General features: G+C 38.3%; 1 protein-coding gene across 1 annotated transcript in view; it reads right to left on the minus strand.

Annotated features, from left to right (window-relative positions):
- Positions 1–27,004, minus strand: part of LOC132590521 (protein furry homolog) — a gene marked incomplete at its 5' end in the record, with an annotated part of 117,346 nt that extends 90,342 nt beyond the window's left edge. Inside the window, 16 exons of the mRNA XM_060263432.1 lie at positions 1,056–1,245; positions 2,039–2,298; positions 4,444–4,530; positions 6,710–6,892; positions 9,013–9,268; positions 12,086–12,193; positions 13,106–13,238; positions 13,595–13,766; positions 14,603–14,689; positions 15,279–15,387; positions 16,792–16,895; positions 20,488–20,589; positions 23,105–23,203; positions 23,291–23,383; positions 25,122–25,290; positions 26,924–27,004. Coding sequence (XP_060119415.1) covers positions 1,056–1,245; positions 2,039–2,298; positions 4,444–4,530; positions 6,710–6,892; positions 9,013–9,268; positions 12,086–12,193; positions 13,106–13,238; positions 13,595–13,766; positions 14,603–14,689; positions 15,279–15,387; positions 16,792–16,895; positions 20,488–20,589; positions 23,105–23,203; positions 23,291–23,383; positions 25,122–25,290; positions 26,924–27,004 — 2,233 coding nt within the window. The remainder of the gene's footprint in view (positions 1–1,055; positions 1,246–2,038; positions 2,299–4,443; positions 4,531–6,709; positions 6,893–9,012; positions 9,269–12,085; positions 12,194–13,105; positions 13,239–13,594; positions 13,767–14,602; positions 14,690–15,278; positions 15,388–16,791; positions 16,896–20,487; positions 20,590–23,104; positions 23,204–23,290; positions 23,384–25,121; positions 25,291–26,923) is intronic.
- Between the last annotated feature and the right edge of the window lie 570 nt (positions 27,005–27,574).

The following is a 27,574-nucleotide window of genomic DNA, read 5'->3' on the forward strand; positions in this document are numbered from 1 at the left end:
GTGCACACTTGGGTGGGGTTGCTGAAGTGGATGCATGCCCAGTGGCTTGCACTCTGAGTTCTGTGGCCCCCAGGGGAGGTGTTCGTTGCACATAGCGGGGCGGCAGCGGGGCAACACCAGGGGTGGTGGGGGGGGTGGTGGTGTCTTTTGGAGTTGGTCTGGCTGCTCCCAGACACACATTCCAGCCACTGTCTAGGACAGGGAACTCCTGTACTTGGCACTTCCTGCTTGTCCGCACATGCCCCTGGCCACCAGCCTGCCATTGGCAGAGTCTCTGACAGCGGGAGGGAGTGGGAGACATGTGATTCCTGGGCGGAATCACCATGGCGACGGGTTCTCTCTTGCTTATCAGGCCCCTCTTCCCTCTCCCAGTGTGGCGTTCCGTCTCCCCTTTGGAAGCCAACGAGCGGCGCCGTAGATCTGCCCACGCCCGAGCACCTGCCCGCCACGTATGTCTGGATTGGGCTGCCCAAGAGCTAAGAGCAACATTGCTTTTGTACACCTGACTTCCTTTTGCGTAATTCTTAGTGAATATTCCTTTGTGTTGTTGCATAAACATTCCACCAATTTTTCTAGTTTGCAGCTAACAGGTCTAATAGTGTATTATGAAAATCCACGAAATTAGAAGATCATGATTATGGTGATATTGGATTTATATCCCGCTCCACTCTGAATCTCAGAGTCGCAGAGTGGCTTACAATCTCCGTTACCTTCCTCCCCCACAACAGACACCCGGTGGGGTAGGTGGGGCTGAGCGAGCTCTCACAGAAGCTGCCCTTTCAAGGACAGCTTTGCAATAGCTATGGCTGACCCAAGGCCACTCCAGCAACTGCAAGTGGAGGAGTGGGAAATCAAATCCGGTTCTCCCAGATAAGAGCCCGCACACGTAACCACCACACCAAACGGGCTCAAAATGGTGCAACTGAATCTTCTTAATAATATATTCTGGTAAAATGCATCTATTCAAAGACTAAATTTAACTGCTATATTAAAAATTACAAAAGTTGTAAGATCATGTTTACAATAACAGCAATTTTGGTGAAATATTAAATCACCTTGTTATCATAACTAACTGTACCATCAGGAGTGGTGGCCATGATCTCTGGAGTTGAAACTCGTAAATGTCCAGGACTCATAATACTGGGCTTGGCAACTCCAAAGCAGAGAATAAGGTAGTTTCTCCACAAAGTTACATAATGATCTCCACTGCTAGCTGTACTAGTTTTCTTTGCATTCATGGGGCTGCTGGCAGGGAAAAAACACCAAAAGACGTAAGTTAAAAAATTTTCAGATTTAGAAATTATTTTGTTACATAATTTTTAAAAGAGCAGAAATTGTCACTGTAGCATAAATTCATCATAGCTAAAAATGAAATTGGGCTATTGCAACAAAGACAATTCTTCAGTGTTGCTGAGTCTGTAGTATCACACACAGATTTTATTTTTATAATTCTCAGCAAAAAAAGCTCTGCAAATATTTACTAAAATTATTATTTTACAATTAGAAACAGAAATCTAAGGGACAGACATTTGTCCATATTCACATATGGAAACTATAGTTGAGCAATGACTGCAATGCAAATCTCCCTCTATTAAGCAAAGATCTGAGGAGCAGAGACATGGGGGACAGCCAGCATGTACCATGATAACAATTCCAGGGGAAAAAAATAAGTGATGTCACTTTGATCAAGGTTATGCTGGCAACACTGTGATAAAAACAAAGCATTTCTGGCAATTTGTAGATTGACATGACACTGCATTCAAGTTTTCCCTGGAAGTGACATCATCCTGTGTGCGATTTCAGCAGGGGTGTGTGTCTTTCACCACCACTCAGAGTGGTAGGAGGCAATGGAGGTTGCTGGCAGAAGGTCTCCAGCTACAGTGGCAATCCTACTCTCTATACTGGAACATGCAAATTCACAAATTGTAATTCATATTATCAAAGACTGACAAGTTTATTACAACAATATAAACCTAGATCAAAATATGCAACAAAAAAGTGGTCAAACAATAAGCAATGAAGTAATAGTAGGACTTACTTTGGATCAACCAAGGGCATGACCAGTTGTAACCTTGTAAAGGCGTAAGGCCAAGCATAGCTAAGTGCAGTAGGGCAATGCTTTGGTAAGTTCTCTTGTCTTAGAAAACTGAAAAGGCAAAGAACCCATGGATCTTTGACCGACTGTGCAAAAATCCATACATGGGAAGGGCTTTTTACATCATAGTGACTATTGACAAGCACTGCATTCCATTCCACCAACCACTGTAGGTCCACATTATGTGTTAATGGTAATGTTGTCTGTGGAAAGAAGTAAAACAACACCCCCCCCAACACAATTATTGAAGTACTTCAGAGATCTGCATTTCTTTACTGTTTCAATAAGCTTCCCTTCTACATGTCTAAGCCTGGTGCTTGTTATAGTTCCAAGTGAAAATGCAATACATTTTGCCAACCTAGCAGTGCTCCAGTTCAGTGCTCATATGCTCATATATTTGGGAAACTTGAAATTTTTTGGCTCTATTACAGTCATAGGAGAATCAAGCTGGGGGCATCTCAGGCTCTGGGGGAGCTGTTTTTTGAGGCAGAGGAACCAAATTTGGTGAGAGCCAGTTTGGTGTAGTGGTTAAGTGTGCGGACTCTTATCTGGGAGAACCCAGTTTGATTCCCCACTCCTCCACTTGCACCTGCTAGAATGGCCTTGGGTCAGCCATAGCTCTGGCAGAGGTTGTCCTTGAAAGGGCAGCTGCTGTGAGAGCCCTCTCAGCCCCACCCACCTTGCAGGGTGTCTGTTGTAGGGGAGGAAGGTAAAGGAGATTGTGAGCCGCTCTGAGACTCTTCGGAGTGGAGGGCGGGATAGAAATCCAATATCTTCTTCAAATTTGCAGCATAGTTGCTGATGCCTCTCCTTGAAAACCCCTGGTCTCAAAAAGATTGCTCAGATTTAGCTGAACGCACACCCCTATAAAGGTAAAGCACCCTTTACAGAAACCTGTCCAAGCCTTCTTTGAAAATGTGGATGTTTTATAACAGCTTAAGGCAGTTTTGCTACATCTCACCAGATCATGTTTTGATTAGAAAGTTTCTGATAACATTTCAGCTAATTCACACTGTCATTATGTACAGCATTCATAGGTATATAGTTCCAAAAAGAAATGCAGGCAGCTGCAATTTCCTCCAGACTATCGTCCCCTCTCCTCATAAGATTCTGGCATGTTTCCTAGGGGGACAGAAGGTTCTCACTTTTGGAAAGCTGTCACTGATTTTATTAGCAACTGTGTCTTAGGATCCAAATTAACAAGGCATTTTTTTAAATTGCTCTGCTTAATAGGAACTGTTTGAAGTACATTCTTAAGTAAATGACAGAACCAAGATTTTAGTGTTATAATCTCTGCTTCCTGTTGTCAAGTACTGCTCTGCTTCCTGAAGCCGTGACTGTTTAACTATTTAACTCTTTTTCTTTTTAAAGAAATAGTGAGGCTAAAACCTGTAAATCTCCCAGATTAAACAATCTAAATAATTAATTTGGGTTGAGAATAGTTTTTGTGCAATATGTAATTATGCTTTAAGACAATTTGGAGGGGAAAATTGCAAACAAGATTACAAAGGAAAGGTTAAACCAATTCAATACCAGAAAAACAAATAAAAAGTCTGCCCTCTGAAGGAATCTAAAGGAACCAACCCCCCATCAGTCACTGTGAATATATAAACAATATATTATATTTCCTCAAAATGACTGATGTTACATTATAGGATAATCAAACCCATAAAACATATAGTAGGTAAAATAGATTATATGGATTATCAAACGACCAAAATAGAAAACATGATGCCATTGTCCTCAAGTCCATAAAAATAAACAAGGTTGGATCCTATGACTCTTGTCTGTTCAGCAGAAGTATATTACCAACTGCAATATGATTTGCTGATACTGTCTGCTTATACCAGTACAGCTACAATTTCAGGCAAAAATACTGAAATATTAACAGTGAAGAAGAAGATATTGGATTTATATCCGAATCTCAGAGCGGCTCACAATCTCCTTTATCTTCCTCCCCCACAACAGACACCCTGTGAGGTGGGTGGGGCTGAGAGGGTTCTCACAGCAACTGATCTTTCAAGGACAACTCCTACGAGAGCTATGGCTGACCCAAAGCCATTCCAGCAGCTGCAAGTGGAGGAGTGGGGAATCAAACCTGGTTTTCCCACGTAAGAGTCCATGCACTTAACCACTACACCAAACTGGCTCTCTACACCAAACAGGCAGTGGATTCCTGAAGACTGTGTTTCATTGAGTAATAAAATGTCATGCCTAAAGCAAATTTTTTTGAACATATGTATGCTTTTTGTCTCAAACTACCAAAACATGTTTGAACTCTGCACAGATTTTCTATATTTAGCATATACACAAACAGAAGAATCCATGGACAATGAAAAGGTACTTACTGAATCAGAAACAGCAACATGAATGAAACTTTCCAGAATAGAAGAACTTAGCTGGTCCATGACGTCAATCATAGGCCTATCATCATCCTGTACATATGAAGATAGCAACAATTAAGAGTGTGTTACCTTAGCAAACACAGCTGAAATTCTAATGGCACCTTAAAGTTTCACAACTTTTATGTGGTGTAAGCTTTCATGGGGAAAATTCTACTTTACAGTAAAGATGATGGCTACACACACAAATACACAGAGGAAAAGTTGTGATATGAAATCAGTCCTAGCTGTCTGCTGGTTCTAAATGAAAGTGATTGCATCTCCACTACATCTGCATGAACAAGACAGAGTACAAAGCATTTCTTTTGACACAGTTTCAAAACTAAATTAAATTATCATGAAATAATTATAAACTTCTGTTTTACATTCCATTTTTTAATTATTTCATTAAAAATTGTATTAATGTGCTATATGGTGCTGCCGCCATTGCACAACTGCAAAGTGGAACTGCTCTCAGAACTTTTCCTACTCTGCTCATTAATTGCTGTACCCAACTCAGTGTATTCCTGGGTGATTCTGCTCCACAGGCCGTGTGTGTGTGTATGCGCACGCACACGCATATGCACATGCATGCATGTGTGTGAACTGCTGTTAAGTCACTTCTGACTTATGGCAATCCTAAAAACTTCCAAAACATCTTATCATTAACAGTCTTAGATCTTGCAAACTGAGGGCTATGTCTTTCTTACTGAGTCAATCTATCTCATGTTGGGTTTTCCTATTTCCCTGCTGTCTTCATCTTTTCCTAGCATTGTCTTTTCGAGTGAGTCTTGTCTTCTCACATGTGTTCAAAATATGATAGCCTCAGTTCAATCATTTCAGCTTCTAGGGAGAGCTCAGGCTTGATTCAAGCCAAGTGGTCTACCAGAATTCTCACCTACACAAAAGAATTTGTCATTCAAATGCTGAAGGAATGTTTTTTTCATTTCCCAGATGATGGAAATGTCAAAGGTGCATCCTTACACTGTCAAAGTGAATCCTTAGCCCAATCGTGTTTGGCCAGACCCCCTCTTATATATTTCATGTAATATTTAACCCATCAATATAATTTCAGTGGATTTCAAGACTGTTTCACAAATTATAACTTTGAGAAGACTTAGGTCCGGCAATGAGTGTGTGTGCCCAAAATATCAGCTTTATGTAACTACCATAGGCAACGGGTCAGCATTAAGTTAATTACTGGATTTAGAGCAATGTTTGAGGAACAGAAGCCAATCAGAAAATTACATAAGGCATCTTGTAGCAAAGAGCTGAAAAGTAGTCTAATGTTTACTAAAGCAGTAAAAAGTAGCCCAATGTTTACTAAATTCCAGTAGAATGAATATTCGTGTTCTGCACTTAGCGACTAAGCTGAACTGTTCAACCAGGAATATGCTTTGTACTTGACAAAAAAACCCTGTTTTGTTTACCATGCAAAAGAAAATGCAATGCATTTAATTTTTGTATTATGTATCACACCCATCTACAGGGGCAAATCTTACCAGCTAATCTGATCATCACAATAAATAAAACCCTACTCTTTAGTTCCAAAATTACAAAAAATATTAGCTTAGTCATTAGAGAACCAATCCTATGGCATTTCTTTACTTGAAGTAACCATAGCATAGATGTCCCAGGCACTGAGACAGGAAAGATGATTTCCAATAATGCCGGAATATATAACCTTTCAAGTGACATAGCCTTATTCTTTCTAATGTGAAGTTCTGCGGGGTTTAAATGCCTGGTGAATGTCACCAAAAGATGCTCACTTAGATGGAAGAATCAGTTTACCTATTCTGAATGCAGTCTACCTGACAACCAATGCACATAATCCTACTAAAATAAATGGAAAATTATGTAGTATGGAAGAATGCACCATTTGTACCTTTCATTTACAAACTGGACAAATGCTGGTAAAGAAACTGGAGTACCAATCAAAGAAAACCCATCTCTTTCCACAAGTAAGATTCAAGTAATATTTAGATTTACCCAGTCCATAAATTTGTTAATCCTACTGTGATCATACAAATAAAATCTAAGGAAACAAATAATCCAATCCTATGGTAGCATGCTTAGAAACAAGTCTCTCTGACTTTATTGGAGAATTACAAGTGCACATCTGTAGTCAAGATATCAACCCCCTCCCCAAGCTAATACAGCAAAACAAGTTGGATTTTAAAACTAGAATTATTTGGGAAACTTGAATTTGATATACAAAGAATGAAAGCCATACCTCTGCTTGCCCCAGTGCAAGAAATAAAGCACGTATCTCTCTGAGGATTAAAACTGCCAGTTTACGTGTAGCAACCTGGAAGCTGCAGAGTAATACTAATGCAAAACCTTCAACGGCATGTAGGACATTAGAGTAAGAACTTCTCTCTGTTTGTGTTCTATGACTGGATCCATTTGGTATCAGCTGCAAAACAAGGTACTTGTTTAGAGTGCTGCCCTAATCCACAGCTTCATAGAACTCACTATAGTCTAGAAAACAGTAAATGTTTCTTTTTAAAACTGATCAATGAACATGAAATAACATACACAAAGGAAATCTATTCTTGGGCTTCTACACTCAGTAGTATCACTTACACTTCTGTGTTTTAAACAATTTATTGGTAGCATATGGTTACAAAGCTTATCTATTTCTTAATTTTTTTCTTTTTTTTCACATTAACCCATATGACATTTCCATCCCCCCTCCCTCCAATGTTGACTTCCCCGAGGTTATAAGTTCAAATCCATACTAAAGGCACTTCTGATTGCTCAAAGTTCCGTATATATATTCTTACAACTAAAAAAATGTCCAATATTTCTTTACTTTCCAAGTTTTCTCCATATATCCTTTAAATTTTCTCCACTCCCTTTTGAATATCTCTAAATCATAGTCTCTTAGTGGACAAATTAACCAGAACACTAAGAGTATCACTTACACTTCTGACAGCTAAATATATTTCTAGGAACTTAAATTCAAGGCTAATTTCATTCTTAAAAACCTTAAAAGGATTACATTTTAGTGTATGTAATCTTAGGAACAGTAGAAGAATCCCATCAGATCAGATTATAGGGCCATCTAATCCAGTATACAGTTATCCACAATGATCAACCAAACAAGTCTACAAAACAGGCATGAAGGCAACAGCAATCCTTTATTACTACTGATTGCCTTTTCCAAAGCAATATTTAGAAGAACACACAATTCCTGTCAGGTATCTCTGTGCTTCTGCATGAATCACTGTTCTGGCCATGGAACAATGTATATATACCCAGCCTCCAGACTCATGCAGAGAATGAACAGGCTTCACAAGAAAGCCTGTAATTCTGCTTTGTCTCTGCATCAAGAGTGAATGAATTATCCAATTCCTGCTGCAGAGACAAGGCAAAATTCATCACATACAGAAAAGTTCAAATGGAAGAATACAAGCCACGACAATGAATCATACAGAGACACAATGAAAGATCTCCTCTGAGAGCAGGCAGTTCTGCTTCTTCTCTATATCAAGAGTATATTAGCTTTAGGGTTTGTAGAATCTTTCGGGCTCAAGTGCCGTGTTCTACTGGAGAAAGTTTTCCTTCCAGACGTTTCGTTCTCAGCTGCGGAGAACATCCTCAGTGGCGTTGCAGCCGGAGCAGGCGCTCTGACCTTCTTGGCTGCTGTGCATTGAGTGGGGCCAGGGCTGCTGGGGAGCTGCTATTTATAGGCTGGAGGGGGTGTGATGAAAGGGCAATTGGTTTGTGGATGTGCCCATTGTTTGGTGGGCTAGTATATTATCTAGTCACACTGTGGAAGAGACAAGGCAGAATTAGCAGACCACAGCAGAGATTGAAATGGAAAGAGGGAATGCCAAAACAGTGAATCATGCAGAGATACAGGGTGAAAAACGAAAGGCTTCCCACTTTATTCTAGATTTCTCTAAGATCGTCAATATTCAAACAATATTCAAATGAATGCCTGCCCTTAAAATCTCATACCCTCCTCCCATTAAAGGGGCCCTTCCCACCACCACTGAAAAGGACACATTGCAAAGATAAATTGTTTTGAGCAAATACAAGAGAAGTAAGAGGTTCATTATTTATATTTCGTATATTTGAATGCTTTTACCATTGCATATAATTTATGATGCTGCCCAAAACATTTACACCATGATCTCCATCTTTGTACTGTAAGATATTGCTCCTGCAACCACAAAGGTTGTCTACTTATAGAACAGATACAAGTACAAGCACAAACTGCGGATTACAGTGCTAATGGAACTCAAAAAGACACTTGCGTTGTTATGCACAACAGAGATGAAGCATGTCCATTATAGACCTAGCTAGAACTTTATTACTAAAGGCCTCTTTATGCAATGGGCATCACTCTCCAGCCCTGGTATATGAATTCAGGGGTACAGAATAATATTGGTCCATATATAAGGCCTAAACCTTCTTGGATTTAAGAAGATAATGACAACTACAATGCAAGTCAAGAAAATAACACAACAATTTACAGAAATGTTCTGTTAATGTTCTGAAGTGTCATCTCTACTTTTGGAATCTCACCTCTGATGACCTGCCTTTTGCATGTTCACTGGCTTTCCCTGGAGTGTGTATTAAAAGTTTCCATTGTGTTAGCAACTGTAACAGTAATTTCAAGGAGGTGTCCAAGAGGCTATGATGTGTATCGTTCACTTCACGTAGCAGGAAATTTGTAAAGCCAAAAAGCACGTCCTCTCTCCAATCGACAAAGTCAACTAGAAGGCCCTGCAGCGAATTTTGAGAAATGTGCCGAAGTTCATCATCCATGTGGATTGACAGCCTGTTTAAAAATAAAGTGAGTATGAAAAGTCATGAGCAATTAATTACCCAAGTACCTTTTGCGGGGTAGCCATTTTGGTTTGCAGCAGAAGACCTAGAGTAAATTCCAGTGGCACCTTGAAGACCAACAAGAATTCCATCTTTTGAAAATCAAAGTTCTCTTCATCAGATAAAAGACAAAGGGATCTTGTATCTGATGAAGGGAGCTTTGACTCTCAAAAGCTTATACTGCAGAAAACTTATTAGTCTTTAAGGTGCTACTAGACTCAACTCTGCCCAGACTATCCAAGCGTTAATTTAAGCGACATTTCATAATTTTATTCTTGTTAACATGTTATCTCTTGTAATAGCAGACACTCAGTATACATTTATTTTATACATTTCAGTTTCTTTTATATTAATTTAATTTTAATTAAGAAGCTTTCAAATCTATTCCTCAAAAATAAACAGCTCTAAAAACAAAAAACCCCAATCAATGCAATAATTAATGAACTGAAAACAACACTTTTGCAGTTCTGAAGGCAATTATTGTTAGTGGTTTATTACACATTCCTGCTTAAACATGTATATTATGAAACAAAGCAGAAGAGCTAAACAGCTTTAGTCGTTTGATTACTGAATTGCGGAAGCTTACATGAACACTGACAAGTAACAACTTCATACCACAAACTATAGACCAGCAATTTCACAGAATTTGCCATTAATAATCATTAGTGAAGGTGGCAATCCTCACTCCATATCATACAAATTGTCTTAGGGTTGTTGTTTTTTTGTGGGGTGGTGGTGGTATTAAAGTTTGTCTTTTGTCAAATAACATGACCTAAGTTCTGTCTTAAGTTTAGAAGGTGAAAGTTCCTTTCATGTGGGAGAAGCAAGCTTCCTGTTCTTCCTTACAGCATAGTAACAATACTGAGTGTGGATGGAATGCTTACATAGGTGTTATATCCCTGCTCCACACCGCTAATTTTCTTCTGCTGATTTAATTTATCTAAAGCTAAACCTGATTACTGGCAATGTCAGCTCATGTACCAGACTCTTTCCAGCACATCAAATTTTATTGAGCTGTACACGTGTGCACAGTTGTAAAAAATTCAGCATTTGTTAACAAAAAAATCCCAAAATCCAATCCTACAATTATCAAAGAAAACAAGCCTTTGAGGAGACACATGCAAAAACTGATACTGACATAATTAGGGATAAACCTGAATGAAATGGAACAACAAATTATGCCTTTCTCTGTAACTTGGCTTACTAGAAGAGGCACCATACAAATCATGACCGAATGTTACAGCAAACAGTTATCTTCTTTTTTAGGCTTATTCAGATAGGAAAAGTCCAAAGAGAAAGCTAATGTTTGTCTTTTTGCACTTTAGTCCATGTAGACTGAAACTTCCGTTGGGAATTTGCAATAAAGGAATCTGTTGAAATTTGACAGCTGCCTTAAATGTTCATCCAGCTGCTTAGGTAGAGATTCTTGCTGGGAACTGCCAAAAGACTGCCAAATACCATGCACATGATGTTTCACACTGAACTGTGACTAGAATAATCTATTTGCATGGGCACTCACTCTTGTCTTTGAAGTAAGAGGAAACCTTATTAGCAGACCAGTGCCAGAAGGATCACAAAGGAATGCAGCAGGCTCTTCACACTAGCCTTGTAATTTGGAAAGACTGTCTTCCCAAAAATGGCCATTTAAATTTTGACCCATACAATTTCACAGAATGCCTACTTTCTACAGCTCAAACAAACCAAATGCACTAAAGCAGATGATGGACCCAAAAGTCAACTATTCACAAAGTGATCACTTCTTGCAGATCCAAGCAAGCTGCAAACACAGGAAGTTTATCCAGGAATGAATGGGCTGACACAAATGACTGGAAGGCTGCATTTGGCTTGGTGTGTCACAAATTAGTACTGCTGAACTAGTACATAAGGTAGGAACACATCAAAGTGTGGCAGTTGCCTAACAACAGGACTTTTCATAAGGGTGCATTTCCTCAGATAATATCTGAGATGGAGGCAAAAGATCTATGAAGCTCAAGATGTATCCTTTTTTGCCCTAATCTTTCCCTTCCTCTTCTCCCTGAGTTTGATGATCCCTCCCCATTTTCAATTGGGTTGCAATGTCCTTGAAGAAGGAACTCTGGTGTTTTGTTGTTTTGCTTAAGTATCTGCTCTGTTAAGCATCATTCACACTGACAGCACTACATACAACAATATGGCTAGGATTCAAAGACAGTGAAACTAGTTTCTTAAATCTACGTGTGCCTTAGATTTGTTTTTCTCCAACAGCAACACAGGCATACCTAACACAAACATCTTTCAGAAACAAGATAGACACTAGTGACTGGAAAATCCTCTCCCACTCAAACAGGAAGTTAAAAGCAACACAACTGTTCACTGTTATCTATAGTTCTTTCAAGGGGCTGAACTACATATCATGTAGGAGAACCACGATCAGATTTCCTGACTTCTTTAATGTTAAAAAGTAACTCCGAGGTAATCCATTCTGAATTGAGGCTATGGGGGAGGGAGAATGTATTATGTGGCATTTTCTGACAGAAACTCTCCTCCACCCTCAGCTGACAGGCCCTCATACTGAACTGCACACATTTTTTCTACCTTGGAATCAGTGAGTGTTTTGTGTTCATGTGTGTGAGAGAGATACTTTCAGCAGCCCACCATAGGTACTTTAATATTAAAAATAAGTTGGAGGGATTTCCCACATAATGTACCATTTTTGCTTCACAGTTACAGCAACTAGAAAAAATTTACAACTAGCACAGCTGACTAGTCTTTCAAGGTTAAGACAGTTTACCTTGACAGCAAGTCAATAAGCTCTAGTTTAGACATTCCATCAGGAAGGAGACGTGGGATAGCAGCAACACAAGTCCTAAACAGGTCAATTTTGGGCTTTCTTTCACCACTGAAAAAGAGGAAGAGAATTTGTTCATCACTAGATAATGCCCAAATATGACAAAGAAACATATACAAGACAGCAAGATCACATGCTTTTGAGGTTTTTTACAGAGGACCAAATTCTCATATATGGAGGGGGTTTTTGCTATTGTCTTCTTCTTAGTTATATTGCTTATATGCTACTACTTTTGCTGGGTTTATTGAAGTCTTTTACAGTAGTTTTAATCTTTGTACAAACCTTGAGAGTCATAATAATTTAATGTGATCTAGAAATAATTTTAAGAAACAGAGCAAATAAAAACTGTCAAGCATTTGTTTTAGGCCTTGTTGACAATTTATATTGTGTGTGTGCACACGCATGCACACATGGTATAAGACCACTTGTCTCTACGACTGTCAAATAGAATAGACAAACTATACATCACAATCAAAGAAAGAAAGTCTTCTAAGTATAGCAGATTTAAACTTCAGAAGTTACTTCTAACATAGGTTTATGTCCAACAAGAATCACAAGCAAAGCAGAGTTTGTAAAATAGGATTTCAGGAAATGCAGGAGGTTGGAGGGGAAAAACAGCCTTCAAACTCTTCCCCTCTTTTATTTATCCTTCTCAAAATGCTGCATTTTTTCCCTTGTGGGTGGAAATGCAACAGATTTTTGAATGTGAAAACAGTCAAACTCACAGCTTCCTGCAGCTGTTATTTGTTTAAAAAGAAAAGAAAAGAAATTGGGAAACTGTGACACTCATCTCACATTTAACATAAAGGCTGGCCCAGAAACAGCAGAAGCCATTCATCTAAGAAAACTATTTTAACAACCATTAAATGTGATTTTATTTAAGATTATTGACCAAATAAGGATTGTTTGAAGCCATTAACTAATAATAAACTTCCATTAAATAATTTGCTTTTTAACACTTACGTGATCATATCTTCAGGTTCTTTGTTTAACATCTGTACATTAGTGAGCATCATGCACCGTCCAACTTCTTTATCAAGATGCCTCAGTATGTTGTCTACCGCTTTTCTGACTTGAGAATAATACAATGACATACCTATAAAAGCATGTGTTTCATTAAAAAACAATATATGAATGCAAATTAACATCAAAGTAAAACAAATTTAAACACTTCCACAATATTTTGCTGTACTTTCTTCTTTTAAAAATGCCTTTCACCTTCTTACAAAAATGTTACAATTTCCAAATATCCAACTTTTTAAAATTTACGTTTATGAAACCTGATGTTCTTTTTTGACAATATGTTTTTAAAGTTCATGTAAGTATTGACAGTATTACATGACTGACAGTATTACATGAAAGTATTACATTTTTTAAGCAAGTAACTTGCGAATTTAACTACAAGGTTGGTATATAAATTCATAATCTGTTTACAACATGTCTGATACGTGCCTATCATTTTAGCTTCCTCCTCTGTGAGAGTTTTGCTCAAGTACGTTTTCTTCACACGTAATGTGTTCCCAGAAGGCATCACAGCTCCTGTCACAGGCATTGGAGGTTCTCCATCTTTTTGTTGTAAGCTATCCGCTATGACCAAGAAAGCTCTCAGGCCTATGTTCATTCTCTGTGCAATTAATGAAATGCAATTTATTTTTTTAAAAACAATATATTGTTAAAGATGCTGTTACATTTTGTGTCACCAAATCACTATCTCAAGGCTGCTAAGGACATTTTGACTGACTCCTATCACTAGAGCAGGTATGAATTTAGCATGGGTCAATGCTGAATTGATTTAAACAAGCACATGCCTTGTAGGGTTCATAGAGTAGAGCCATCATAACTCTTGTTTGCATTCAGCATGTTTTACAGATAAAATGAAGTGTATACTTAGGAATTTAAGGGGATTATCAGGCATCAGAAGAGACAAATTCCATTGTCCTAACCTCTTTCAGCTCCCAGCATGACCTCATTTGTGTACCTAATCGACAACCAATTGCTGCCATTTCACAGATTCATTATACATCTTCAACTATTGATTTGTATCATTAATAGTCTCACTGAGTACACTCATACAATTATTCAAGACTATATCCAAGATGTGTCTAGCAGCAATAGGGCACAGTCCTAACTTTTTCCACCTGCATTTTTTAATGCTGTGCAATTGTCATTGTGTGCTATGGGACTTTTCTTTGTGCATGTGAGCTCGTAGAGAAGAACTGTAAGGAATCAAAGGCTGCACAGATGGCAGAGATGGGAAGGTGAGCCTCCATGCTGTAGCAAAGCACCTCTCACACCTTTCTTCCATTCCCTTGTACGGATGCATGCATGCACAATCAAGCAATGCAATAATACTGTAAATTACATATTGCAGACATAAAAGTGTAAACCTTTTGTGTGTGAGCACGGGAAGGCAAGAATATACATGTTTTAATAAAAACAATATATATATTGATATCATACCTCTGGATTGAGACTAAATGCTTTTGCTGGTTTTCCCACACAAAGGAAATCAAAAATAATTTCTTTCATTGCAAAATCCAAACGTTCCTACGGGGGGGGGGAGGGAATAAATAAATAAAATATGTATCATGTCAACTATGAGTCCCAACAAAATGGTTAATGCATAAAATTATAGGAGTTGCAGATCCATCAACAGCTACTAGCTATAGTGGCTAAGGAGAACCTCCATCGTCAGAGGCAGAAAATATCTGAATACCAGTATGACGAAGTATCATCAAGGGCAGGCTTTGATCTCTGTGCCCTATTTGTTGGCCCTCCAGGGCAACTGGTTCACTGCTATGTGAAACAGTATCCTGAAGCAGATGAACCACTGAGTCTGATCCAGCAGGCTCTTCTCACATTCTTACCAGCTGTGCTTTTGTAAAACTTCAGTGCATTTGATTTCTAGAAAATAAATGGCTGAGCTTTTTCATCCACTTCAGTGGTGGCAGATGGGGCACTCCAAGATTGGCTGGAGAATGGGAACCCCTCCCACACGTTTGTTTGCCAGTGCTTGTATTGCTATATTATTGATATATTGAAAAAAAGCTCACAATATGCAATTATTTTTCTTAATTTATTTGAAGACAAGGGTAAGAAAGTGCCTACTGCTTGGATTTGTTAACACATTTCATACCTGTGCAATGAACTGTATAATTTTCACAAAGATGTTTAGAGGCATGTCTCGTGGTACCACACCTCGAGAACCTTTCGGGAAAAGGGTTGTGATGATGGTTATAAGCCTACTATAAGACAAAAAGAAAACATCGACACAGGTTCATTCTTAGAGAGGAATCCATGCATCACCTTTTTAAATACATGAAAGTAGTCTGGAAAAATCCCAGTGGAAAAACACCAATGAAGGACAGCCTATAAGAACAGCCCCCCCCTTTCTTTCAAAATAAAAAGAGACTTAAGGACACAGTGCCTATCACTAATCCAAAAGGGTGAGGCACAGTGTGCTTCCATAAAACAAATCCTTCTCCCCTGATCACACATATACAAGAGGACTCATAAATATATATAAGAGGACTCTTACGACTCATCCCATCACTTCTAGTTTGGCCATAAGTATAAGGGAATATTCATACTAGGGCTTGAAGGTTTTGTTTTTTTCCTGCTTGTGGAAGGCACTTCTGCTGGCCAAAGAATGAGAAGCAAGTTTCCCCTCCCCCACCCAAAGTTCTCTCTTTCCACTTAAACTCTCTCTACTCCATACACACAATGATCACTGATCTCCAGGAATAAGAATGGGAAACAAAGCTAGTTGCAATTTCAGATGGTAAAGTTCCATTTCATCTTGTACAGCTCCACTAGTTTTAGATGTGATCTATTTCAGAAGAGGTCAGAATGGCAACCTTGTATACATGTACACCAACTATAGAATCAAACTTAGAAATCCTTTTTATATCTCAGAAGTCTCTCCCTCTTCACCAGATCTTGTGAATTTGTTCATCAATTTATTGAGAAGGGTGCCATTTCTGATCTTGTGTTAACTCAAATACTTTCCTTTTGCACAAAATGTATATAGGTATATGATACCACAGCACAAATTTATTTATTACTTATATACACAATTGAAAATCTGAGCCCATAGCCTTCAGTAGGGGTAGCTCATATCTGTGAACACACAAAGATGACTATTGAACACTGGGGAGAAATGAAACTGCAAGAGATGCTACAAGGCACACTAGTGCTAGCACATCATTGCCAACACAAGCAATGAATCACAGGATGTCTTTACAGTTGATTAGGACGGTAGAGAGGTGGATTGGCCATTTTGATCAGGAAAAACACTTGCACTTGGGACAATCAGAAAGACCCCAGGAAGAGATCTTGTCAACTGACAATTCTGTACCTCACTGCCTGAAAGTAGGATGTTGGATACTTAGTTACAAGTGTCTGAAATTCAGTTAATAGCATCACTTCTCTCAATACCATAAACTGCATTTAGAGAGTATCTTGGTTCTTCTCAAAAACGTTGTGTCATAAAATTACAAAAAAGAGGAAACTGGTTACAGAAAGCATCTTTCATCTTTTATTACTGGGATCTTCATCTAGGACAAAGTTACTTTCATAAAGCCATTTGACCACTGTATGGGAAACATTTCGACTAGACTGCAGTGAAACAGAAATTGCAGAAACTTTACCTTTGGGTAGCTGTGTTGCTTTCACATTTAATTCTAATCATGTAAACCCACAGCAGTCTGTAAAGAGATTCCAGTGCAACTCGAGCCATTTTGGGATCCTTATTCTAAAACAAACAAACAACAAAACCCACAAGTATATGGCAATTTTCAAGCACTTCCCTTCTAAACTCTTAAAATCTTTAATTTATTTACTAGATATAGAACAAATGCAAAACAACTGTCTAGATAAAGTCTACCTTTGGATTTGGACTTTCTAAATACTTCCTATGAACAACTGTGTTTCAATGTTTTTACCACAAGGACCTTGGACACCACAGGAATGGTGGGAACAATTATGTTTTTTCTTTCTTTTTTTTTGCAACAGTGCTGTAAACTGTGAAGGCTGAGAATTTTACAAAACATGGATCATGGCAAAACATGGAATTAGTGGGGTCATAAATATTTGGTAATAGTAGGCTTGCAATGAAATCCTTAAGAGGACCAAACTACAGGTGACAGAGGTCACAGATCCATCCTGTGGCTGCCGAATTCTTAGCCCTTTTGATTGTACATTATGTCAGATATTATTTTTGAGGCTTTTGGAACTCTTTTTTACATTACCTATTATTGTTTTGAAACTGTATAATGAATCTACTCTCAATATTACTCTTAGGAAAGAGGTCAATATATCGATAAAATCCTGTTGAGAATATCCCGTTCTCGTTTTTTGATATTATATCCTTTGTCTTTGTATATTTTGAAGACTGTTGTTTCATACTTCTGTATATTTCTTATGTATTGTTCATCTGCTGGCATTGCTATACTGTTTTGTATATTGAATGCATTATTGATCGTTGTATGCTTCTTCTTGAACCTCTTGGGATTTTTGTAATTTTGCACTGGTTAATTAATACATTACTTATCACTGCAAGAATTTGTGCATCATTTGATCTGTTTGGGGTATTTTCCCTTTTTTCTGGCTTGTTTCCCTGTCCTGGTTTTTTACAGTGCCATTTTTTAAAGCATTTGTACTTCTTTAAAATTTGCTCCTGGTCCAGATTGGTTGAGCAGTGCAACAGCCTCAGGAGCTTGTCTTCCCCATCCCCCAAACATTGCTCTTGCATTGTCACTTAATCCATATTTAGCAGCTTGCACTATAAATTTGGAATCTAATTCCTTAGTGCAACAAAAGCCACACATATATCATGTAAGAACTATTCTCTGCCGGGCTTTTTTCCCTCTCTCTGAAGCAAGCAGACAACTGAGCTGAAAACAGGATTTAGTTTTTTCGCCACCTAAATATGAGCATCTTATGCCACAAACACATTGCAAATATGCAACTCTTATTACTGCTTTAAAACAGTCAGCTATGAGAATCTTTAGCATATATTAGACCTTTTAAAGATACCTATGTATTTTTTAAAGAAGCTTTACAATTGGCTTTTCTTTGCCTCTGATTTGTTATCTTACTATTCTGGCCCAAAACAATGTCATTGATACTCCCCAACTCTCAGTAACATTAACTGGGGAAAAAATGGTTACTGGAGAGCACAAGCCTATTTGCTAAACTAAGGGTGCCATCCTGTGTACATTTACTTGGGAGTAAGTATCAAAGAACATTGTAAAGTTTGATTATTCTGAACAAACTCATTAGAATTTGCTGAAAGTGAGGGACTGGCAGGTTACACACACTGAGCCAACAGGCAATGAAGTGAACTGGAGCTTCAGAATGATTAATACTTTACTCTCTTAGAAGGGGAGAAGACCAAAAGGGTCTTCTGAGCACTCTTAATATATGACTCTGTTGTGTGTCTTTTAACTTGAGCACTATCCCAAAGAAGAAGACGAAGAATTGCATATTTATACCCTGCCATTCTCTCTGAATCAGAGACTCAGAGCGGCTTACAATCTCCTATATCTTCTCCCCTCACAAGAAGAAGAAGAAGAAGATATTGGATTTATATCCCGCCCTCCACTCCAAAGAGTCTCAGAGCGGTTCACAATCTCCTTTACCTTCCTCCCCCACAACAGACACCTGTGAGGTGGGTGGGACTAAGAAGGCTCTCACAGCAGCTGCCCTGTCAAGGACAACCTCTGCCAGATCTATGGCTGACCCAAGGCCATTCCAGCAGTTGCAAGTGGACGAGTGGGGAATCAAACCCGGTTCTCCCAGATAAGAGTCCACACACAACATTCTCCCAGATAAGAGTCCACACAACATATAGTTGTGATAAACAGATGAACATAAAATTGCCATCAGACTGACCCTTAAATTATTTTTCTTAAAAGCCTTATTTCTTAAAAGCCATATTTCAATTATTTAAAGAGGGAATCTTAGCCAAAGACACATGTGATCCAGAAATGTAATAAGAAGGCTTACTGGGGCTGATGAATATCTTCCCATTTGTTTTCCTGCTTTTTGGGAGTTTTGATTAAGCGCATTGCCCAAATAAAAAGCTATAGTTTGCCAAACACTGCAAGTGGACCCCACCAGCAGCACTAAGTAGACTGAACTTAGTGCATTCAAATAGAGAATTAGGCTAACACAAAGGATCAGCATGAAATAAATAATACAATTCAAACATTGTTCAAACGTCAAAGGCATAAATACATTCAAATTGCATAGGGAAGTTTAAAACAAGCCAAACAGATTAGCCCAAGTTTTAGAAATAGGCAAAAACTGAATTCAAATAGCAGGGTCACTTTGTTTTGAAAACATATAGTTGTGATAAACAGATAAACATAAAATTGCCATCAGACTGACCCTTGTTATTTTTCTTACCAATCATATATCAATTTGACATTAAAAGCCATATTTCAATTAGTTAAAGAGGGAATCTTAGCCATCCAGAGATGTATAAATATTCATGAAACATAACAGCATAAGAAATAAATAAATAAACCCATCTCTGTCTTCATTCACCTTATCAAACCCTTCAGCAAAGACAGTTGTTTTCTGCCCCACATATTTACTACTGTGTTCCCTACTGTACCTTTTAAAAAATCTAAGTCAAGGGACATTTTTTCTTAACCAGTCAAATTCTAATATAGTTACTACATAGACCCAAGGGTTTCAGTGGAACTTCAGAGTAAATATCAATGCACGGGGCTACAACCTGCCACCCCAGTCTATGAGTGTGGTAGAGACACAAGGCCCTATGAAGTGCAATTCTATGTCTGGAAAGAAGAGCAACACTACCTAGCTCTGCCTTACTTCCTGGGAAATCCTTATCCGTTCTTTTTAAAATTTCTTTTATTTCCACCTTTCTGCCACCATAAAAGTCAAAGAAGTATAAATGAGGTTCACAGAAGCCACCCATACAGGCATTTATAAAACCAATATTTGCTTAGCTTTAGCAACAGTGCTGTATTATGACTCTCCATGTGAGTACAAGAGGCTGATACTGAGTCAAACCATTGGTCTGTCACGGTCAGCCACCGTCCAATTGGCAATGGCTAAAATCTCAGACAGAAGTCTTTCACATCACCTGCTACTGGAACCCTTCAACAGATGCTGGGGACCATCTCCATACAAAGCAGATGCTCTACCACTGACCTACAGACACTTCAGCTATATTCTTATTTTCAGTTATGTCCAGAGCTAACAGAAATGAAGCATGTTGCCCACAGTTCAGAAATGTCAAGCTAATAAGCAATAGATTCTATACATCCTGAGAGCTAATAAAACATTAACAATAACAAAAAGGGGATACTAACTTTGAGATTGGACAGACAGTTGTTGAGGAAAATATGCCATCTGTTTAAAAAGAACTGCTTCTGACTGACACAAAGCAGGCATGTTACTAGCGGATACAAAGCCTAAATAGGAGAAAAAGAAGATGACACGGAATTATTTGAACGACAACAAAAGAAGAAACTAATTTATCACCAGATACACAGTAAATATTAGAGGTCCATTTCTATTCTCTGCTTCATTAAATGCGTAAGCTAACATAAACACTCTGCTCAATATCATATTTTAAAATGAAGCTGTTATGAATTTTTATGATTACTCTGTATAAATTTAGAAAGATGTTTTCATTAGAACATCAAATACTTCTGACCAGCATTATCCAGAATATCTAAAGTATGAGCTAACATTTTGTAGCAGGAGAGATACAGTTTGTATAATATTCAAAAGAAAGTTGCTTTAAATTATAACCACAGCTGTTCAACTTTAAGAATCCACTATTACTTGTCAAATCCCGCCCACCCCACCCCACCCCCAAGCCAGGCTTTCCTCAAAATCCACTGGCATACTGAGACTGAAAGTGATCACAGAGGCTGAGGGAAGAAATGTACTGAACAAAGTACATATTTGGATTGCATTCCAGATGCTCCTACATTCCGTATTGTGTCAAATGTCCCTATCAGGATTTCATTAACTAGAGTACTCTTTTAATGATGTTATACTAAATAAAGAGCACTCCGGGTTGAATCCTATGAACCACCAGTGGAATGCAACTATAGCATAAAACTATACTAGGAAACAACAACTCTTCTGCTAGTGGAAGAGTCTTTCTGCACCACTGGATCCAACCCAATGGACTTTAGTGTTCTTCAGCTAACTGGATATTTCAGTAAAGACACAGGATCTATTAGATGAACTGTTAATGGTTCTGCAGAAATAAATGACTTCTAGAAGGCCAGGACTTCACTGCACAAAGAAAACAAAAAATAACTTCAATGTTACGAAAAACATGCAAATTCTTCGTTTGCATCGTAACTGTTTTCTGCTTTCTTGATCACTGCTTCCCAATAGCACTTTGCTTCTTATGGTTTTTCACTTCATTCCCCACCCAACAAAAATTCTAAATCAATCCAAAAGCCAAGGCTTTTGTGAGGCAAAATAAATTATTCAAATTTGCAAATTTACTCATTGAATTTTTATTTTAATATTTTTATGTCCATCCTACAAACTTTACCTTGAAAACTATATACCTGCAATCTGCCAAAAACCAAACAAGCTCACATTCCTTTTGCCTCCATGAAGACCATTCACATTACTTAAAGATATTCAAGTTACATGATCTAGCCATTAGAGGACCTCCTGGGCTTTTTCTACCCAAAAAAGCCTTGTGTAAAACAATGGTGACATCAGGGAGTGGGGCCTAGTATGCAAATGAGTTCCTGCTGGGCTTTTTCTACAAAAAAGTCCTGGCCATATATTATTGTTTGCTTATGAAAGTATTACAGAATGCAAGTGTTACAAAACTGACCCTTAATTTTCCAATACGTACAAGTTTCTTTTGTGTATTTTAGTCACTCTATGGCTGATTTCGCACTGACCTTAAAGTGGCGCGAGTACCCTCCTCACGCCGGCGGATCTGCAGGGATTTCGCACCAGAAGCGCCGGCGCACCCAGAAGAGCCGGCTACTTCCGTCGCTAAGCCAGCGCAAACGTTTTCCTGCTTCTTGGCGGTTTCCGTTTGTGCTGGCTTAGCGACGGAAGTAGCCGGCTCTTCTGGGTGCGCCGGCGCTTCTGGTGCGAAATCCCTGCAGATCCGCCGGCGTGAGGAGGGTACTCGCGCCACTTTAAGGTCAGTGCGAAATCAGCCCATGTGAAGAAATATAAATAACAGTATTTAAAACCAAAGCTAGTTTGGAAGAAAAAAAATGAATGCCGCTGCTAATACTCACTGAACTGTCTATGAATTTGGGACAATTTCTCCCTCTTGATGTTTAAGCTAAAGAAAATAACCTTTTTTAAAGGTCCAGGACTTCAGAATGTATAAGCAGAGTTCTCAACTTAGAATTACTGTGACCCACTTGAAGAGGCAAAATGCTTAAGGCATCCTGTGTCAAACTGACTCACATCTTCATTTAGTTCAGCTCCACTACTGCTTCCCAAAAATATATTTCTATGCCACAATAAATCTTACTACAAGTGGTAGAATTCTATTAAATAGACAGAGGGGAGAGGGCACTGCTGTTTTAAAGAGGTTGTCATATATCGGTCCCCTTATGAAGAAATGTTTCTTAATAGTTGAGAAATGCCCTATTAATCTGTATTGATGAATAACACCCTTCCCTTTGTTCTTCCCAGTCCTGATGCCAACACTAAAGCAAAGAATGTCAGATGATAAGTGAAATTACAGCTGTTGCTAAAGTTAGAAACAAAAACTATCACTACATCTGACAGAAACACAAACCCCATATCATACATGGGATGTTTATTTTTTTGAAGGAACAATCACCTACATTTAAAACAGTAAGGTTTTGCATGTGGAGTAAAATACTGGGAAATGTCTCTAAAACAATTTTGGTGATTCTTTTGAGGGAAATATGCCTAAAGATATTTCGAGCAAAGGATTTTAGCATCAGCATTACTAACCAGTGAGTGCTTCTTGCGGGAAGAAAGCTCAAGCGTTGTGTCATACAAACTTTCAACAAAGTTCCTCAAACAGGGGACGTTCACTTCATTTTTAACAGCCTGGAAAGATACTTCAAGTCAATATTAAGTCATCTCTCAAATTAGCATTTCTAATCCAATTTTAACAATTAGGTAGACAAAACTTACAGCAGCCACTGGGACAAGAATTTCAACAAAAAGTCCTGCTAATGCATGCTTGATATCTTTGTCTTTAACTTCAAGGAAATAATGTGCACATTCCTGGAAGACAATTACAGAGAGAAGAAATCTGCATATAAAATAAATTTGCAGTTTTATAAAGGCAAGGAATGTAAAAGATTTTTTTTTAAAAAGACTACTTTTTCCTTTAAATACTGATTGATACAAAAACATTGATAATGATGACAACAAATTTGTTAAGTCCTTAAAGGCTCTGTTCAAGAGTTAACAAAAAGAAAAATAGCTTTCAGTCCACCAGACTAACACAAAACAGAAGAAAAGTATAGAATACCATGAGCAATAATTCAGAAAGCATTACTTGCCCTCACCAAAACCAGAAAAAAAGAATTATTAAAGCTATTTTTGGAATATGAACAATAAATATTAATGCTGTAACTGATTTTATTATGATTTTAGCTGTTTTAATTGTTTGTTTTATTATCATATATTTGATGTACTCCGCTCTGAGTCCCTATGGGGGAATGGGTGGAATATAAATAAACTAATAATAATAATGTTAGACAAAAGATATAATAAAGTGGGCCTTTAAAAGTTTCTTAAAAGAAAAACAAAGAATATGACTAAGAGAAAATTCAAAACACAAGAAGTAGTAAAGGAAAAAGCAGGACGGGAAGTAAGAAGAAACGCATGCTGTGAAAGGAGAAAAAAAAGACTGAGAAGGAACATAACCTATGATAAGTCTAAGGTAAAGAGAGAATTTATACTCCATCTAAATAATCAGTGCACAAGTTGTCTATCATTGAGCTCTCTTTTAAAGCCATTTATGCCTTGTTAAAACACAACAAAATGCCTCTTAAGGCTACTAGCAACATCATGTCTTGCACTCAAAGAGGACAACCGTATGCAGGAACTTTGGACAAGATTTTGTCATTCAAATACAAACCATGGCATGAGCTGGAAGCTGAACACAGAGCAACACCTCAGCTACAACCTTGTTTTAGCAGGACATTTCTTACCATGGCATTCACAGTAGTAAGATGTTACTTAATGATAGTAATATTTCAAATGGGTTTGCAGTAAGTTTGGAAGGATAAAGCAGCCGCTCAGTCTGTTTGGCACAGTTGATTACCAGGAGGTAGAAAGACACTGGAGAGCACAAAAGCTCAGTCTATTTTTGCATGCTAGGGACAAGGCTGGTCAGGTACCATATGAAGGAAGTTACTATTATTAGTACTACTGACCTTTCTATTGCACTTTACATGATTTTTCAGTCCTGGACTCGTTGAATGTCTTATATCAAATCAGACTAATGATTAATCCACTTTGGTGTTGCTTACTCTGACTGGCAGAAACTCTCCAGTGCCATGGGCACAGCAATCCTACCCACGATCCTTTTTCCTGGGAGTGCCAGGGACTGAGCTTGGGGACTTCAACATGCAAACAGCAGTCTTTGACTATTGTTAGCTATTGCTAACAACTATTGCTAACAACTTCGACTATTGTTAGTAGCCCTGGTTAAAAGAAAGTTTGCAATCTCTATTTTGTTACTGCATGACATTTCGTTTACCTCCTTCTACTCTAAAGCACTTTTGCATATATAGACAATCAACCAAGCCTATGTGTGCTAGCAGCAACAAGGTCTTTTTCCAACTACCCTTAAATAGTAAAGCATTTTTTGCTCTCAGCTTTACTGTACAATTTTACAGACTGAAACTACATTCCATTTACATTCCATTCCATTAATCACTAGAATCCCACTGATTGTAAAGCATCCAGACTGCACCCCAGCCAAACAGCCTGTCTAGTGAGACCACATTACCTGCATAAACTGAAGAGAGGCTTCAAAATCCTCCACTGGATACATCTTAATACGAAAGAATTTCATCCCCATTATTAGACTGATAATGCTTTGAACCACGTAAGGACTCTGCTCTTTATGCCTCAGCTCTTTTAATTCTGCCATAAATTTCTTCTTCACAGCTGGAAATCTGAAAAAAAATAAAGATAACATACTTTTTCTCCTCCCAAACAAAAAGATCTGAAATATGAAGTGTGGGGCTGGGGTTGGGATGGAAATTGCCAATTTTTTAAAAAATCCCCACTAGACTTTCTATAATATCCATGTATGCCAGGACTGAAAGACATGGAATTGTAATGTTATTAGAAAATGTATGCTACATTTTACAGAATTTGAGTGGATCATCCAATGCCAACGTCAATTTGCTCTAAAAGGTACCAGAGCTCTCAGAAGGAACCCTCTCACCAGTGTGGCATTAGTACACAGAGACAGCGTGTTTCCAGCCACTTACAGTCTTTTCAGAGCAGGACTTTGTGCCCTCACTTTGCAGCCCACTGATACCCCCCTCATCTTGTTCCTGGGCCTCAGCAGACCCTCAGAAACAGTGTAGCAAGCAAAGTCTCTGCAGTGGGAGGGCAGAATAAGAGGAAACTGCTTCTGAAGACTTAAGTATCTGGAATTCTGTAGCTGGCTATAGCTGGCTGTTCTTTTTTTTCTGTTGCAGGGGAAGAATAACCCAAAACAAAACAGCCAGCAGCAGGGCTTTTTTTGAGCAGGAATCGACAGGAATGCAGTTCTGGCTGGCTTGGCATCAGGGGTGTGTGGCCTAATATGCAAATGATTCCTGCTGGGCTTTTTCTACAAAAATCCCTGTGTGAAACAATGGTGACATCAGGGGGTGTGGCTTGATGTGCAAATGAGTTCCTGCTGGGCTTTTTCTACAAAAAAAAAAGCCCTGGGCAGTAGTAAAAGGATGAACAATAAAGGAGTATAAGGTGGGAAAAAGATTCTTCAAGAGTTCTAAAGGAGTTTATGCTTTATAAGTAACAAGTACAACCATACCAACTCATTACTTGAGAATAGCATTATGTGGCTGCAAATTATCTGTAAAAGGTTATTAAATCCCAGAAGACTTCTATGGACTTCCAATCAGATAGAAAAGAAATTTTTTTCACAAATAAGGTCCATATTTCATTTCCTTCCCCAAACAAAAATACAAGAATCCTGTGGGGTGGGCGATCTGCAAGCACTCATTTTCAGATTTTTCTGTTAGCCCAGAGTTTTTTTCAGGTTTGTAGGAAGTTCTGCATTGTGTGAGTTCATGGCTCCAGTCTCTGGACGCAAGTATCCACAGATTCAGCCACATTTAGAATTTGATAGATTGAGGGGGTGAAGTGGTCAACTTCAGCCATTTAATACACTGAGTAAAATCAAATGATTTTGCATGGTATTAATAATTTACTTCTGGGTATAAAAGTGACCTTTTCCCTTTTGTCAAATTACCCAGTGGATTATGAAAAGAGTCTCCATTCCTTAAGTCTTCACATAAATTGCATCAATTGAATAAAAACAAACAAAAAAATGAAGCTCCCATAAGCCCATGTCACATTTACTTAGAATCGCTTGACTAGATACAGAAGCTCATTCTCTACCTTCTGTGATTTCATAGGTCTCTGTGCCAAGACACAGTTTGATAAACAGGCTGCTCACAAGTGGAATGATTTATTCCTTTAATTTCTCTTTCACCTGTTCTGTTAAATATACAGGCTTTCTGAACAGAACCATAAAACAGCTCAATTACACCATTTATTCAATATACTTACTTTGCTTGTGCTAGTACCCCTATTACCTCAGCATACAGATCTGCAACAATGTGCATATTTCCAGTGTTAGGACCAAGGTACCTAGAAAGAGATGTCAGATATTTGAGAATATAAAGGAAAAGGACATGGCATCACAACATTTTTACAGTAGACTTTTTATTATTGCCTTCCCTAGTCATCTACACTTTACCCCCAGGAAGCTGGGTAGTCATTTTTTCAACCTCGGAAGGATGGAAGGCTGAGTCAACCTGCAGCCGGCTACTTGAACCCAGCTTCCGCTAGGATCGAACTCAGGTCGTGAGCAGAGCTTGGACTGTACTACTCAGCTTTACCACTCTGCGCCACAGAGCTTCTCCATTTCAGAACATACAGGAGCTTTAATTGCCACAAATAAATTTCACAGTAAGGTTAGCCTAAGATTATTTAGGTACTCTTGGAAGGGCTGTTCAAGAATGTCACACACACTCTCCACATACAGAGTACATTCCTCTTTTCCCATAACAAATTTCACAAGGTTTCATGAACTTTATAATAATATTCTAGAATTCTCTTTGGCTGTATACTTCAGAGAGCAAATTTTCTTAACAGTATAGATTCTAGAAAGCAGGTGGATAACAGGCAAGCTTAATTGCCATTCTGTCTCCAAAGAAA

This window comes from Heteronotia binoei, unplaced genomic scaffold (assembly GCF_032191835.1).
Source record: "Heteronotia binoei isolate CCM8104 ecotype False Entrance Well unplaced genomic scaffold, APGP_CSIRO_Hbin_v1 ptg000122l, whole genome shotgun sequence".
Lineage (NCBI taxonomy): Eukaryota > Metazoa > Chordata > Lepidosauria > Squamata > Gekkonidae > Heteronotia > Heteronotia binoei.